Genomic DNA, 17,295 nt, shown 5'->3' on the forward strand with positions numbered 1-17,295 from the left:
TCCACCTGTAGATTTTGGTGTGAGATGTTTATTTTTTCCATGAGTTGGGGAGATGCCCAGCTTGCAACTTGCAAGGTGAGTGGAAAATAATGACAATAAACAAAAATGCATTGCAAGTGTTTAGTCAATTTTTTTTCCCCATCTAATGATTCTCCTACCTCATTTTGGAATTGTTGTATATCAGTTTATCGGAATTCACTTCCCATAATCAAATACTAGTCCTCCATTTGATGTTAATAAAGGTGTTGCGATAAAGTCAAATTAATTTCATTTCTGTCTGCAAAAGCTTATTGTTGAATGAGTCCCTTTTAATACTTTAATCAGACATACAGCATTGTAACAAGGTTAAAAGTGCACACCGATTTCCATTATAAAGATATTGTCAATCAGGCAGAAACTAATCTAACGTTATAAGTCATTCTGTAATTCAGTTGTTCTAACCACAGTACATGTAAAAACAAGATGTCTTACAACAAAGTCTCCAAAAAGCCCTGCAGATATTTATATCTTTATAGAAAGAATGATTTACATTTTCAATAAGCCTTATTTGTCTTTGGGAAAAAATGTAATTCCTTTATCGAGCAAAAATCGAATGGGAGCCTTTTTACCTTGTTTGCCATATTTTGGGTATATTATCTTGGTACTGACCCTTAATTGGATTAGGTTAGGCCTGACTGTCAGGAAGAAAATATTGCTATGGATCTGGTAGCTTCAAAACTAAGAAAAAATCAACAGATGAAGTTAAAAAAAAAGCAAAACAAAAACAACACAGGGCCTTCCCAAGCCTTTTGTTGGCCTTGAATGGATTAATTTTACCAGCAGCTAATCTCTGCTGCATGGAGATATTTTTACTGTTTTCCCTTAATGATAATTATTATATTTCTCTTCTAGACTTTCACTGGGGAGGTCCATGGCATGGACATGGGGATAGCCTCATGCTCCCCTTGCCAGGAGCTGCATAACGAGTGAGGCTGTTCTGAGCTTTGCTGGAAGATAAATGCTTGTAATTTTTCTGCCGAAGAAATTCAGCAACTTAACTGTCGAAATTATTTGGAGAGTTCTGGTGGATCCAGCCTTGTTGTCTTAGCAGAGACTGGTGTTTGGAAAGAGAAAGGTGGATGGAGGGAGGAAAAGGTTGCTGCTGGGGGGATTATTCTTATCTGATGGTTAGAATAAGTAGGGTGACGGTAGGGGATGGTGAGTGGGGAAGAATGGTGAGTACCAAACCCTTTGGGGTAGGCAGGGTTTCTACTCACCTTAGGAAGGGAGAAGGGCATTTTATAGTAAAAAGTACTTGGTGGTGCAAAAACCTTTGGGATGGTTTATTTATTTATGGAAATATAAATCTGAAAAGTGTTTGTGAGCATGGTCTGTGCAGGCTGCAAAACAGGCATTGCCTTTTACCTGCGTGTTTTGGTATCGCCAGTTACCGCAGATTTAGTGGTAAGCCCTGTGCGCTCTATTTTAAATAAATATTACACTTGCTATTGGATTGCTGAAAGAGAGAGAGAGAACTAATTAAGGAGATGGGATATCATCAGTAAATTTTTCTTCCCTGAGATTTTATGAGCAGTAATTTGAAAAGAGCCATATTAAAGTCATTGAGGAACAAGTTAATGCTGCGTTTCTGAGAATATTGCCCTTCTACTCAAAGATTATATTAAAGAATAAACAGTGTACAGTAGCTAATTGCTAGCTGACACATTATAATGGCTTTATTCTTGCAAAATTGAATTGGTCTGGTTTAAGGAAAAAGAAGGGAGAAAAGTAATGCAGTAACTTTTTAATTATTTAACAAAGTATTTCTCAAAGAATAATTGAATCTGGGCTCATGGCTGCAGGGGGGAAGAGAGTCTGGTAGGTATTGACCACATTTGCAACCCATCTGACACAGCTGCTGTTAAATACCCTGTAACAGGCTCTGACTCTGGCTTGTGTTCCAGACTGATGGCAGGTATCTGTTTTTTCTCTCTAAATTAAGCTGCTAGGAATTTATTTTTCTCAGATTGTTCCTTTCTGTAGTGCCGTAGGCACAAACATGGTGCAACATTAAAACCCACAGAAATCTGCCAAGGAAACTGATTAACCCACGGAAGGAAAATAACCAAGCTCATGACGATTGCCTGGAGCTGTCGTGCTGCCTGGCTTTGCCCACTGAGGGTGTGTTTTTAAGATCTTGGTAAAAACTGGTGATTTCTCAAACCAATTCCTTGTTTCTCAGTCTGTTGGGATGGGGTAGATTTAATTGCCTGCAATATGTGGGTCTTCTAGGGACCCATAGTAGCAATTGTGTGTTAGAGCATGCACAGGATGCAGTTGTATAATTAAACTGTATTTATCATCCTTAGCAGAGGTGGGCTTTGCTACCTTGAGTCGTAATTTTCTATCAGGTTAGATGAATCAGTGCTAATGTTGAAATGAGCTGTTTGAATTTGGAGCATCTTCAGCTTCCTCGGGGAATCAGTCCCAAAGGCAGAGCAGCAGCCTGGGGTCAGGAGCAGCTGTGTCCCCCAGCTCTCCTCATTAGCCATGAAGCATGTTGGGGGGCGTGGGGCTTCACCAGGAGATGGGCTCTGGGTACTGCAACTGTCTGCTCCTGAACCTGGCTTTAGTCAGTCTAACATGTTCTGGTTTTCTCTGGATTTTGCTCCATCTTCCCTTTTGCTCTGCAGTAATCTCCCAGGCAAGGCTGGCTTCTCCTTCCAAGAATAAAGTCTTAGTTTGGTTGTCTAAGAAATATCAGATTGTGCAGATCTAACTCAAAACCATAATGGTGCATGAGTATACTACAGGGCCCTGTTCCAGGAAATGTCTCCACATGGGAAAACTGCTTAAGTGTGTGCCAAAAATTAAGCAAATCCTTTTTTCTTGGCTCTCCCAGTTGGTTGGCTAGGCTGGGTCTGAGCCCTGGCTGGGGTTGCAGCTGCCCGCCCTGTGGTTTGCCACCAAGGTCCAAACACCCCAACTGAAATACCAAATTTTATGTTAAATATGGAGTTAACAAAAATACTGGAGTGACAGGCTGACTTGAGAAGTTGTACTTTAATTATATATCATGGATTATAAAGACAGAAGGAACAACTGTGATCATTTAGTCCGACTTCCTCTCTACCTATAAATAACAATAAACAGGCTTTTGCTGAAACACAAAGCTGTTTTCTTTGGTGGATTAAACACTCCAGCCTGGGGACGCCAGAGAGAAGAAACATCTTGTTTGCATTATTTTATGTAGGTTTGAAAGGGCTCGACTCAAGCTGAGGTCACGGTTTTTTTGAGAGAAAGGGCATCCTGCTGGGTCAGTGCAAGGGTCAGGACATGGTGGGACACTGGAGGTGCCCTGGGTGCTGCAGCACGTGTGTGCTACATTGGCCATCACATCCTCCTGGGGACAGCGTGGCATGTCCTAACAGGAGCACTGACTGCAGCTGCACTGGTTGTCTCTTTCCAATTTAAGGCACATGAGCCCTGACACAGCAGAGGGAAGTGCAGGTGGACATCATCCAGCTTTGGCAATTGGCACCAAGGATTGAAACCCATAAAAAGTCCCTTGTGATCCCCACTGCTCTGCTGAGCTGCTGCACTCTCACCTTCAGGCAGTCTCTGGGGTAGAGTGGCGGTGTAACCACGCTGTGTGTCAGACCTGCCAGCTGCTGCTCTGTCACATCCTCTGACACTTGGCTGGGTGTGGAGCACATCCTGCTCCTTGCCCTGACAGCCAGTCCCATCAGTCCTCTCTGGGCCCCGTGTTTCTGCTGTGACACTGACCCTCAGCAAAGTATTTTGTGATCCTCTGTATGAAGGATGGCAATCAGGACTTAGAACTAGGTGATCTTTAATGTCCCTTCCAACCCAAACCATTCTAGGAGAAATTAAGTTATATTTACTTGGAAAAATGCCTCCTTAATGCCTCTGTGGTTCTGTAGCAGTTTGAAGGACCTGGTCTTCAAACCAGGTGGTGATGGCCTTCAGGACAACCTGGTCTGGTGGCTGCAGGGGTCCCTGAGTGTTTGTAGTGCATGTTTGCAGCGTGTGTTGGGCGTCACCGCGGGCACTGGTGTGACAGGCACTCTGTTATTTTAAGCATTAGTGTTTGTGTGCATTTTACACATTATAGCATTGCATTATTTAAGGGTGATACATTATTAAACGTTCTCCTCAGCACTGAGAGTAGGTCACTTCCTCCAGTTCCTGTCTCTGCATGAGTGAGTTAGGATGCTGTCTCTTATGTAATCCTTGCAGTCTGAATAATGGAGATCGTAATACTATAGAGCCGATTAATAACATTTAGTACTCCATTAATGAGGAATTTTGTTGGAGTGTTCATTGAAGACATCTGTGTTACCATACTCAGTTTGTTCTTTCTGCTTGAGTGCCTGGAACCAGAAGAACAATCATTACTTAGTTAATAATGATGTGCTTCCTAAAATAAAGGCTTGTAAATTCATTTTTATGCCCATAATCGCATTTTTCTGCTGTGAGAAGAGCGAGGGAGCTGGGAATTTTCTCTTTCCCATCTTCCTGACAAAATGTATCTAATGATTAGAAGCATATAATAAGAGTGTTTGTCCTAGCCAAATGTTTCTCCACTCCTGTTAATCAGCGTTCGTTTGAGAGCGCGGCGCCGTTTGTGGAAGGCGATGCAATCACTGGGGCAGTGTGGCAGATTTAAATCAGTAATAAAAGCCCTGGGGAAATTAACAAGACAAAACATTAACCACAGACTAAACATTAACATATATTAGCATTTTTATTACACCTGTAGAAATGGTAAATGTGCTTGGTTACTACTATTAAAAAGTTTATGTTCTATCCCACATCATCGCAATGTGTATTTTTGGTTTAAGCCCTTTAGAATTTAATTAAGCGGAATTCTGTAGCAGCACTTGAGTAATAGACTTCAGGTTCACTTTTATGGTGACTTTGAAGATAAACGGGGCACAAATGCAATCTTTATAATGCTAATAAGACTTGTGATGTGTAGTGGAGCAGGTTGTTAAAAAGAATTGGGGAAGAAGCACCAATTCAAGCAGCTGCTTCATTGAGGCTTTCAGCATCACTGGTCAAACTGGGTTCCATCACTGAAGGATCCTTTAGTGGGCACCATTTGGCTCCTCCAAAGACAGCATGTATGTGGTCTCTTGATGTTCTGTGCATGCTGCAGCAAATCACCCTTTCAGAAGCTGTGCTCAAATCAATTATAATAGCTAATCTCTCTTCAGTTTAATGTGTGGCTTCTCCCAAAGGAAACTCACGGATAAGTATAAAATGACTTATGTGAACTCCAGAGAGCAAAGGAGACTGTGGGAGGAAATCTTCAAAAATGAGGCCATCCCCTTGAGGGGAAAAAAATACTGTGTCTTCCTGGAGAATGAATCTATAAGCAGAAGAGTTCATAGAGAAGACAAATGGAAACTCCATGTTAAGTTTAAGCAAAGGTCAAATATAGCAAACTCTCCTTCAGAGCAGACTGGAGCTCCTGGGCTGAATGAAAAGTGGCAGCAGCAGGTATTTAGCAGTGCCAAATGCACTCTCTTCTTGTCCAAGGAGAAGCTGATTAGCTACTTTTTTTTGGTCTCCCCCCCCCCCCCTTTTAAATCATCTAGAAAATTACCTTTAAAATGTTCTTACTCTTAAAAGCAAAGCTCAGATTGGCACTGAGGATCCCAGTGTGCTGCTTTGCAATCTTTCACCCCTGGATTTCCTTGCTGATGTGCCAGGTAAGATGTTTTTGCCCCATGTGGCCACTCTGCCTCATGCCTTGGTGGCAGAGCAGGTTCATCAGGAGCCTCAGTGGTGTCAGCAGTGTCAGCTGGAGGTTTCCTCCATCAGTTTTCCTCCATCAGCTGCACGGAGGCGGTGATGCTTTGCACAGAACCTGCTACTGTGGTCACTATTTCTTCGATAATTAACCCCAGTTATCCCAGTTTGCACGGGCTGGCAGGCAGCCACGTGGACCAGTGCTGTGCTTTACACTCCTGCATCAGCTCAGCTGGAGGCAGCCGTGGTGGATCTGGCCCCTGGCTGCTGGCAGTGCATCCTTCCCTGCGGTCCTCAGGCACCTCTTATCTTAAATTAATGGGGAGGCGTTAAAGTGGGCTGATAGTGCTACTCCATTAGCCCTGTCCCTGTGCTCCTCTCAAATCAATGTTCCCTCTGAAGTGGGGCCATTCCAGGCGTGCAGCTCCCGTGGGTGCCGGGAGCCAGCTGCTTCCCACCGGGCACGGGGACTCTGCCCAGCCTGGCTGGGCTCTCTCCCTCTGCCTGGAATAAACAAGTGGAGCAGTCCTCAGAAGGAAAAGTGTTCCCCTCGTGGCCTGGGTCATGCTCTCATGGAGGACGATAATTAAATCTGGTAATTAGTGAGCTTGTTAATGAGCTGGGGCAGGTAAATTTTGCTTGGGCTGTTACAGTGTTGGTGGCTTCGGGGGACTGTAAAAGCCCAGGGCTTTGGGAAGGTTTTTTTTTGCCTGGTGTCCCCTTTCAGTAGCTTTTCAGTGCCTGGCAGATTCTTTTAAAAACAAAGTCCAACTCCTGGTGCCTAAAAACCACACTGGTATTTGATTTACTTAGTCATTTTTCTGTGGCTTAATGTGTTAAACTTCAGTCTATTCTGAATTAAGGCACAGCTCTTGCACTGACTATGCTTTAGATAAGTGCTGGTATATATTTATGATCCCACTGGCAGTGTGGGGAACCCAAGGAGAAGAGCCAGTGGTTCTGTTCCGTCAATTTGCTTTAAATTTCACATTTATATTTGTGTGTTGGGAGGAAACCACATATTACACACTGTTGCTTGATACAAGTTTGGCAGCTGGGTTAGAGATGCTCCCTTCCTTTTGCCCTCCCTCTTGCAGACACACCACTGTGCTGGGGAGCTGACTGTCCTTGCTCCTGCCAGAGCAAGCAATACCTGGAGAGTTGAATCATCACACTTGTTTCTCCTCATGGTCTGAGTTTGTGCCTTCTCTGACTGCCATTTAGTGGCATTTTTCTTTTCTTTTTGGAGCCTGCTTTAAAATGGCAATGGTTAAGAAGAGACTGGGAAGCTGTGTTCATGTGTTCCTGAGCCTGCAGTGCGGACTCAAAAAGAGGGAAAGATTGAAATAGGATTTCTGAGCTGTTGTCCTAGGACTGCTTGTGGCCCAGCAGACTTTGGCAGATGGTTTGCGAAATCCTTCCCTCCCCCAAAAAGTATACCCGATGCTGCCCCTGCAAATGAGCAGGCAATCTGTTACTTCTACTTTCGCTCTCTTTATTTTAAGTTCAAATCTCAGCCGGGTTTTTGTTTGACTAAAGGGTGACAACTGTTTCACTGTGACTTCACAAGATGGGCTGCAGGGTTGGACTTTTTTCCTGAAAAGGTTAGTTGGTGCTTGCATAAATAAATAAGTAAAAACTTGGTGGAAAGTTTGAGCAGTGCATCCTTCTATCCATAAAGATTTCATCTGCTGTCCTGTGTCACAGCTAACAAAATCCTGTTTGTGGTTTCATCCCACACAGAAGGGATGGCTGGGCTCGGTGATCAATGATTTGACTTGATTATCAACCACTGAACTCAATGATTGTAGAGGTCTTTTCCAGCCTTATTGATTTGATGAATCTTGGGAGCCTTGGTGCCCAGACTGGGGCTGTGAGGATGCAGCTGAGCCTCAGCTCCTGTGCAGGACTTGGGAGCAGAGGGGCTGAGCTCCCTCCAGTGCTGGGTGGGGATGAAGCATCCCCACTTTGCCAGGTCCCTTTGCTGTTAGAATCATGCTCTTGGGTGCTGCCTCTGCTCACGCTGTCGCTCCAACACTCCCATTCAGCGCCTCTGCATCCTTGGGAAAAAGCCTCAATCCTGGACTTACTCTTCTCTCAGGGTTTGATAGGTTTTGCCAGGTTTTTCCTGCTGAAAGCTGGGCTTTGGAAAGGGATTTGGGGGATTTTCACAGAGCTGGGGAGAATCAAAGGGAGTCATCACTAGCGGCAGCTTAAAATACCTGACCTTTTCCCACTTCTCCACTTTATGTGTCTGTGCAGAGTGTGGCTGCAGTGCTGCTGCTTTGTGGCTTCCTCTATACCCACTGTCCTGGGGCTTTTGTGTATCTTGTGTTTCCCTGGAGGAGGTTTCATGGCAAGTCTCATCTCCAACTTGGGCGCAGAGGAAAAGCTAACAGACCCCTCTGAGCATCCTGACACTCTCCTGCTGGTCTGCCCTTTGCAGGGACAGTGGCAGCAGCCAGGATAGAGAGAGCATGGGACATCCAGACCCATTCCACATCTCAGATCCCAAATGCCCTTCTCCAGGTCTCCCACTGTCCTGTGATTTTCTCCTATTCCTGTCTGCTTGCATCAGGGGACTATGTGTAAACATTGTGAGAGGGATGAGTGCTAGCAGAAAGCCCAAAAGAAAAATAGCCCAAAATCCATTTTCTGAATCCCTCCCTCCCTCTGTTTTTGAAGCCTGCCAAGTGATTTAGGGAGGGCAGTAGGACTGATACATTCTTATGCAAAACTTGGTTTTGGCAAGGCAGAGAGGAAAAACCAGGTAAGATGCTGCAGAAACCACTCCCCTGGCAGCTGCAGGAGGAACTGCTTTGGCAGAGGAAACTGCAGGTGCAGAAGGACCAGTGGCAGCATCTCTTCCCACCCTGATGTGAACAGAAACTGCAGTGCCCAGCTCCCAGGAGGTTTCTGTTTTACTCTTTGTTGTATGGCAGCCTGAGCAAACAAACTGCTGCTCTTGATAATGAATGAGGTGACATTACTAATTCATTTGCCCACCCAAATGTAGGACGTAATAGAACAGAATTAATTTCTTCTCTTTACACATCAGATGCTTGTAGCTTTGGGTGGTGGGTGTGCTTTTAACCTTTGGTCTGCAGCTTACTGGGATTGCCTTGGTTCAGTGTGGTGTGGAGATAAATGAGGTGCTGCAAGGAACAGGCTTTTTATGGGTGTGTGGTTGGATGTGGATGTGGATGGTGGGATGAGGCTCAGAGAAGGTGAGGGTGGTGTTAAGTGTGGTGGCTTCGTGGTCCCAGCAATCAGCCAAGCTCCTTCCACAACCCAGCATGGATGAGTCCTGCAGGAGCAGCAGAGTGAATAAAAAGGAGACTTTCACAGTGGCAGTGGTGCCACAGGGGGACAGATGTCCCTTTGTAGTGTCCCAGAGAAGGAAATGGTGGCAACTACATCCACAGCAGGGACTGCAGCAGAGGCCAGTGCTGGGTGAGTCTCCAGGCAGTGGCCATGTGAGGGAACTTGGACGAGGCACTTCAGATTCCTTCCCTCACTGCTGCAGCTGGTTCCCGAATCATCTGTATGCTAATGAGCTAATCTGTGCTATTAGCAGAGCCCTGGTAATCAGGGCTTCCCATGATATGACTGGGCTGTGGCTTCTGTATTTTAGGCCCTGGGTTTTTTAATTAGTAGTGATGTGTATGATGCTCATCCCTGGGTATCTGCAGTGCAGGCTGTGCAGATGCTGGGCTACCTCAAGACGCAGAACCAGGGTCTTGGGATTTTCCTTCAGAGGGGAGGTGTTTCCTACAAGTCTGCCTAGAGAGCTAGAGTGCAGAGTCTTGAGATGCTGTGGTGTCCAGGAAGGAAGGAGCAGGGAACATCTCCAGCCAGATTTGCCAGTCACAGCTGCAGCTCAGGGGTTTTGCTAGCCACAGGGGCACTTCAATGCCCCGGCATTTTGCCTGCAGCTTCCTGCATTCCTTCTGAGGGGGTGGATATTTATACAAAAGCCAGTTTGTGACCCGAGGACAGAAGTTCGCTTTCAGGTGCTTGCTGAGCTATGAGCAATGATGGGATGATAGCAGCTCATGTGCCAGTGTACATCTCAGCTGTTTTCCTGTAGTCACAACTCTTCCTCACGCTGCTGTGTTTGTGTTTTCCAGATCAGCCGGTTATGTGGCCATGCTCAGCAGAGGCAGATTCGATCAGCTAATTATCCAGAAGACCTTTTCATTGACAAGAAAGTCCTGAAAGTGACTCACATTGATCAAGAAGAAACTTTGTCGAGCAGGAGGAGGTGAGAATGCTCAGGCTGAGTGCGGTGCCTGCTGGATGGGTGCAGGAGCAGCCACCATATGGAATGGCCCTGTGGAAGCAGATGGAAAAGCTCCTTATTTCCCTTACCCATAAACCTGGCTCTGAGCATCAGAGCTGCTCTGTGGCAGGCTCTGAAGTGCAATGAGGCATCTTTGTGGGTTTTCTCACCTAGTGCACCCAAATTAATACACCAAATGCCTTGTCTGGGTTTCTTGGGCACCGCTATAGCATCTGAAATACTCACAGGTGTAGTTATAGATAGAAATGGTCACTCCAGCCTGAATTGTTATGTGTTACACCGTGTCTAGGTAAGGGAAATGCGTTTCGTGCTTTTTATGTAGTGTTTTATGATAGTTCAGAGATGTTAACAGCCTTTTACTGAATATTTTCAAAGGAAGCAGGTGCCTCCACTGCTGGCACTGCACCCTGTGCTTCCTTCCCCGTGTAAGTAGAAGCTGTAATTAAGTGGGCTCACACTGATGTGTCAGGGAGCAGCATCTCCCCTCTGGGTTTGAAAGCACACAGAGATACTCAGGTACTTACTTCTGTCTTGAATAAAAGAAAAACCTCTGTGGAAAAGAAACAAGCAAGCTTGGCAATTTTTGAAACTGGCAGTAGACTAAGTTGGGTGGATTTCTCTCTGAAGACTAACAGGGCCACATTCTTGGTACGTTTCCCATGAGATACAGCACCAGGGCTTGCATTCCTCCGTTGTCTCAACACGTTGGAGGTTACACAGCCCAGACTGACAGAGATGTCCTTTGAAGACTCTGAAGGCTAATGAAATCTGCTGAGATGAATTACATGGATTCATACCTGCAGATACAGAGGAGTTCCTCCCTGCCCTGCAGGGAACTCTGCTCCCCAGGAAAGTTTCCTTCTTCTCCCCAGCTGTGCTGGGGTTTGTGGAAGAGGAGCAAGGCAGTGCCTAGGATGTAAGGAGCTGAGTGCCATGGGCAGTGAGGCTCCTGCTTGGGGTTTACCGTAGCTGGTGATCCAGTCTCAGCCCATTTTGGCTTTCCAAATGGTGTTGGTAGGACCTCTGCCCCACTGTTAGGCAGGAGATGGATGTAGGAGGTGGTCCACGCAGGAGGTGACTGCCTGAAGCATGTCTTGGGTTTCTGCAGGGGGCTGTAGGCTGAATTCCCACCCTTTGGAGGGGATTTGACTCACCAGACAAACCCTTGTTCATCTGCACGGGCTGTGACAGCCGGGTCAGTGCAGGGGATGCCCGGGCAGGGTGTGCTGCGGTGGTCAGAGGCAGGACCTGAGCATCCTTGTTCCTCCAGGGGCTGTGGCTGTCCCTGGGAGGGGCTGTGGCTGTCCCTGGGGGCTGTGGCTGTCCCTGGGGGCTGTCAGCCCCAGCACGGCAGTGAAAGGGCAGCGCAGAGCACAGCCTTCCTTCTCTTGGTGTCGCCTGCCCCCAGCTGGCTGTCGCGGGCTCTGCCTGCACAGGGAACCCCACGGAATCCCAAAAAGAGGAGGGATGGAGGGAGCTGGACACCCCTCTGCACACCAAACTAGCTCAGACCGCAGGGCAGCTCCCCGTACAGCACCCGGGGGATGCTCCCGAGAGTGCTCCCTGCTCCAGGTGCTAATTCCTCATCATTCCTCCCAGGGACAAGGAAGCTGAGCAATAACCCCTTGCCAAAGGGGGAAATGTGCTGAAAATAAACCAAACAAGACGACTCTGAGGCCAAGTCTTACTGCCTCCAGTCCCTGCTATCCATATTATCTTAGTTTTGGTGCTATTTACCTAATGAAATCTGCCATTATTCCCTGGTGACCACTGCTGAGTGTCCCTGAGGGATCGGACCTAGGCTGGGGGGATGTGACATCCCACTCCCAGAGCCTCTGTCACCTCTCTGGCAACATCAGAGGTCCCATGGTCAGCCTGTATTCTGGCCCTCTGGACCACTGCTGCAGGTGACCAGCTGGAGATCCTCGTTGCTGGGAAGGGAGGGCACAGGGGCTGGGATGCAGCCTGGTTCACATCCCCTCTGTGTGGTGCAGGCACTGCTCCTGCCTTCCTGCAACCATTTTGATGAGTGTAACCTGCCCCTCTGAATGCAGACTGAGACCCCCACGGCCAGCCCACTGCATCCCTTGAAACCGTGTCCTTTTGATGGTGCAGCAAGAAGCACAGCCTTAGCCACGTGTACAGATGTGTGCTGAGACTGTCAGCTCTGGCCTAATGCCAGAATGCCACCTTGCAGCAATGCTGGATGGCCAATGTCAGCCACACCAAGCCCCTGCAGGGCCTCTGTTGCCTTCTGCAAAGCAGAGGGGACACTACAGCCTGACCCTTGCTGCCCAGATGTACCCTGTGGATGTGTGGCCTGAGCCAGTGGCACCTTTCCTTAGGTGCTGTGAGAGTGCAGAGACTGTGTCTGGCTTTTGCCTGGTGCAAAGTTGGGCTGAGGTTCGACTGCCCCCACATCCCTTCATCACCAGCAGTTTTGCCCTGGGAAACACAGGTTCAGCCTTTGAATAACATCAAGGGAAAACGCAAAGAGCTACTTTGGTTCGGAAATAAAACTGGTGTTTCGTGGTTTGTTTGCACCTAGCTGCTTTAATGTTGTGTTTGTGTGACTACCTTCACTGGTTAAAATGCACCAACCTCATCTTTTCTTCTTTTAACTGAGCACCCTTTTCTCTCCCTTTCTTCCAGGGAGCTGATTGCAAAGCTGAAGTCCCACAGCAGTTTTTACAGCAGCTTACCAGAGTACATCTGCAACCACAGCTCTGCTGTTCAGAATGACACCCTTTGCTGGAATGGACATGAAGTCGTGGAGAGGTGAATCACATCTCCCTTGCCCTCCTTCTCCCTCATCCTGCTTATCTTTTGTTAACCAGGCACAGGAGCAGTCTGACCAGGACAGGACTGGCTCCCTGAAGGGCTTTGTGCAGAGCAGGTGTCCAGCTGTGCTGCAGCTCAGACGGATGTGCGAGGTCTGCACAGACAGAAGTGGTTGTGTGCTGCCCTCCACTGAGTTTTCTCCGTACTGAAAACGTCTGCACCCGTGATGGGATTTGGTCAGGGTGGGCCAGAGGCAGGAGAGCAGCAGCAGCTTGACACTGCTCCCGTGGGAGAGTGCACCACGGTCCAGGGATGGCTCCTCTGGAGCAGCAGCAAGGGCGCTGCCCCCTTGCACTGCACGGGGTGGGGATGTCCCCAGCCAGGCTCGGTGCTGTGGTAGCAGGACAGCGTGGTTGCCATCCCCTGCCCCACCCAGGGAGGGTCAAGGAACACTCCCTTGTTGAATTTCTCTTTGTTTTATGGCTCTCAGCTGGAGGAGGTGAGGACCAATGAGTTCTGGTGGTGCCACTGCCACTGGTGCCACCTTCCCACCACCAAGTCCTCTCTGCTGTCCTCTCTGCATGGAGCCATTCTCACCCAGGTCCAGCTACTGTGCCCTGCCTCACTCGCCATTTTGGGGAATATACTGGTGGTAATTGAAGTTAACAGAGGCAGGCACGTGCAGGATTCATACCATAAAGAGGAAGGAAGTGTTAGTAGAAATGGAGATTTTTCTTGCAAAAAATCCACCTTGGGACCATTAAATAATGTGGAAATAGAACTCGGAAATGTTTTTTATAATTATACATAAATCTTCTCTAATCAAACTACTTTGCAAAGCATACTTTGCTATTAAGTAGTTTGCATAAGGGAAGAAATAGAAATAAAATCAGGAAGTGGTGAAATGTTGAGATATTAATTATGACTTCTTGATCAGTAACTTCAGGTGGTAATTAGCCTGTACTTGCAATACTGACCTGAAACACTGAATAGACCAAAATAGCATCAAACTCTATTTTGAAAAAAAATGACTCAACATCTAATATCACATGCTTAGTAAAATGTACTTACGTTGCCTAAGGAAAAATGTGTCCTCTCTTGGTACTTATTTCTGGAAAATCTTGAGTTTCCATGCCTGAGATGTTCAATTGGAAAGAAAAGTATTATTTCAATATTGTCTCACTGATTGTTAATTAAAACTTCTAAAGGAAGGCTATAAACACTGCAGCTCTGGAGAGGGGGACCTAGGTTGGGCTCTTGGCTTGTAACAGCTCGCTGGGGTCATGGCCAGTGGCCCTGGTCCAGGTTCTGCTGACACCACAGCTGGGTGAAGTGGTAGCAATGGAAGGGTGCTGAGTCCAGGTCTTCTTGCAAACTAAGTTCAGAGCTATTTGCAGATTAAACATGATTTCAGGTAATGGATGGCCTTCAGCTTTCTGCTGGGCCTTCAGCTTTCTGCTGAGAATACCAGGGGACCCTCGTGGGCAGAGACGTCCCCTGGGTCCCTGCTGTGCTAATGGTGGCACAATATGGCACATCACATAGGTGCCATGGCATGCAGGGGGGCAAGGCAGGGAGAGGATAAAGTCTGTGTGCATGAAAGGGGCACCAAGATTTCACCCCCTGCCTGTTGAGTTAAGGAATAAGTCCTCCACTGTGCTTGAAGAACATGTGCCTTTCCACTCCTCTTCTTGCCCCCTCTGATCTCTTGCACAGATGTCGCCACCTCTGTCAGCAACTATGAAATATTAGTGACAGTTCCCTTGCAGGCAGATATTTGGGATTTTTGCTGTGAGCAGGGAGACCTCAGCTAAAGAAAGCTGAGCTAAGATAATGGTCAAGGGAGCTCTTGTTCCAGGACCTACTTACAGAATGTTTCAAATAGAAGCAAACATGTAGTTAAAATCATCTCTACACTGGCTGCTTCATGTGCTTGGACTTCCCAGCTTGGCATCTCCTTCAGGGTGTCTGGAAGGATTCCTGAAAATCAGGAGCATATAAGGTAACAGTGCTCGAGTTCTCCAAGCTGCCAGTTCCTCTATTTCAGTGTTTTCCCCAAGAGGGAGCCAAGCAGCTGTTCATGGTGTAGCAGCTCTTACTCAAGCTGTTCCGAGAATGTGTGTTATGAACTGGAGAAATTCTATTCTCCTGCTGGACTGGTGTGTGTCTGCTGGTGATCAGACTCCATCTTGCCACTTTTTGCAAGAAATTTGGTGTGGTTTGAGTATCTGGTGTTAATTTCAGGGTGCTGTGCTGGTGTTTGTCCCACATATGTGGTGGCTGCCAGAAAGAAGGATGGTGGAGACAGGATGGGATGGTTCCCGTGGCTGGAGTGTTGGCATGGAAAGGTACAGGCTCTTTGAAAGGACAAGCAGGGGAGACAAGGATGGGGTGTCTATGTCAGTGACCGGCTGGAGTGCCTGGAGTTCCAGCTGGGGATGGATGAGGAGCTGACCAAGAGCTTTTGGGTCAGGGTTAAAGGGAGGGCAGAGACTGGTGATGTTATAGTCTAGTTCTGCTTCAGGCCACCAGACCTGGAAGACTGGCTGGATGAGGCCCTTTATAGACAGACACGAGCAGCCTCACATTCACAAACCCTGGCCCTCATGAGTGACTTCAAGCCTGGTCTCTGTTGGAGGGACAACACAGCAGGGCATGTCCCTGGCTTCCTGGATAAACTGGAAAGTTCCTGCTGAATCTGCTGCTCAGATGAAGACCAGGGCAGAGCAATGCCCTGGTTGGGTGGATTCTATGCTTCCATGAGTTTCCATGTCTGGTGTTGTGTGAGCAATGGATAAAACTGAACATTGTTGGGTCTGTAGGGTTGGTGTACGCTCATCTGTATGAGCATGTCCAGGATTTGACTGTGTTCTTGTAGGGATTGTGGCTATTTACCTCTTGCATTTCTAATGTAGTACCTGAGTGTTCATTAAGTTAGAAAAGAGCCCTACTGATTTATCCATTTCCAGACCTCCCTGTCATGATAAAATTTGTTATTCTAAGCCCTTTTCATATAACATGTTAAATCAAGCCTGGAACAGCAACTTCACAACCCTTGCCAGTGCACCCAAGGACTTGATAATACCAACAATGTGTATCATGTTATTTGATGCAAACAGTCCCTTCTGCACCCTGCAATCCTCCTCCTGTGGTTTCTCTGGCTGGGTATTTCCTCTGTCCTGTTTATTCCAGTGCTTTGTTACCCACAGGCAAAGAGAGTGTCTGTCCTCCCCATGGACTGGATGTACTCAATGTCTTTCCACTGGGTCTCACTTCCCAAGTTCAGCCTTGAACCATCCTCTGTTTCTTCCTTGCTCTTTAGCTCCTCTTCCCTGACTGAAGGTGGCATGTCTGGGGCTCCAGAGCAATGCAGCTGGCTGGAGTATTTTATCCTGCTTTTAATCCTTCACTTTTTTAAACTGAATCTTACTTTGTGATTCCTCATGGTCATTTGCTTCTCCATGTTGGACCACCTAATGGCAAGAATTCATCCTCCTTCCAGAGGTTTGATCTGTGGGTTAATAGTTTGATTGTCATCCCTATTGTGGATTTAGGACATGGTGCCTCAAAATGACTGCTTGCAAACAGTGGCAACCACACAAGAAAGGTTGATTTTTCTGTAATGCAGAACAGTGCCTTGGGTCTTTTGCTGTGCTTCTGCGTGGTTGAAGGACATAAGCTGAAATGGGAAGAAAAAATAGAAGGCAACACATTCCTGCGTTTCACACTTTTCAGAGTGTGCAAAAACACACTGTGCTTTTATGGGACACCACAAAGGTTCATAGTAAAAGCCACAAGTGGCACATTTCACCACTTGCAAGGTGAAAGGGGGGGTCACGGTGCTTGGGTGTTTGTGGGAACTGGGGACCAGACCTGCTGGAACTTCCTCTGTCTCTGTGCACCCCTCTGCACATCTTTGCAGCTTTCCTGGGCTCAATTCCAGGCACTTCCCTGAGACAGACATGGAGGTGGGGTGCGTGTGCAACATTGCTGTGATGCCCCTCCTCTCCTCTGTCTTCCTGCCCCGTCCTCTCACCAGACCTCCTGCTGGTGGTGTCAGGTGGTGAAATGTTGGCCTCTCATCCTTATCTCCATCCAAGTAGAGAAAAAACAGAAGTCCTGAGTGAGTAATTAGCTCATTTAAAACCTTCATCTTAAGGCAAGTAGGTGTTGAGATATCAAACTCACCTCAGTTTCTATTGGAGCTCAGTGCTGGAATCTCAAAGGTGATTCAAACTTTATATATAGTATCAGGGTTTTGCAGCATTTAATACTAAAAGCCTATTAAATCTAGATTCTCCGAATTTAATAATCTGCTTACATGAGTATATTCTTTTCAAGCTGTTCTGAATAGAATGACAGCAACATCTGCCCACTGCAAAACTTGTAAGCATATTAAGCCTTTCTGTTAGATGCTGCCATCTCCAAATTTCTTGAGACAAACGTACATTATT

At 46.9% G+C, this 17,295-nt stretch overlaps 1 protein-coding gene across 1 annotated transcript in view; it reads left to right on the plus strand.

The window, feature by feature from the left end:
• The window catches only part of GPC3 (glypican 3), a 142,450-nt gene that overhangs the window by 74,547 nt on the left and 50,608 nt on the right, over positions 1-17,295 (plus strand). The window contains exons 4-5 of the mRNA XM_005526251.3: positions 9,888-10,021; positions 12,713-12,838. Coding sequence (XP_005526308.2) covers positions 9,888-10,021; positions 12,713-12,838 — 260 coding nt within the window. The remainder of the gene's footprint in view (positions 1-9,887; positions 10,022-12,712; positions 12,839-17,295) is intronic.

Source organism: Pseudopodoces humilis, chromosome 15, assembly GCF_049639895.1.
Source record: "Pseudopodoces humilis isolate 2021_Gansu_Grassland_sample_001 chromosome 15, ASM4963989v1, whole genome shotgun sequence".
In the NCBI taxonomy this organism is placed as follows: Eukaryota; Metazoa; Chordata; class Aves; order Passeriformes; family Paridae; genus Pseudopodoces; species Pseudopodoces humilis.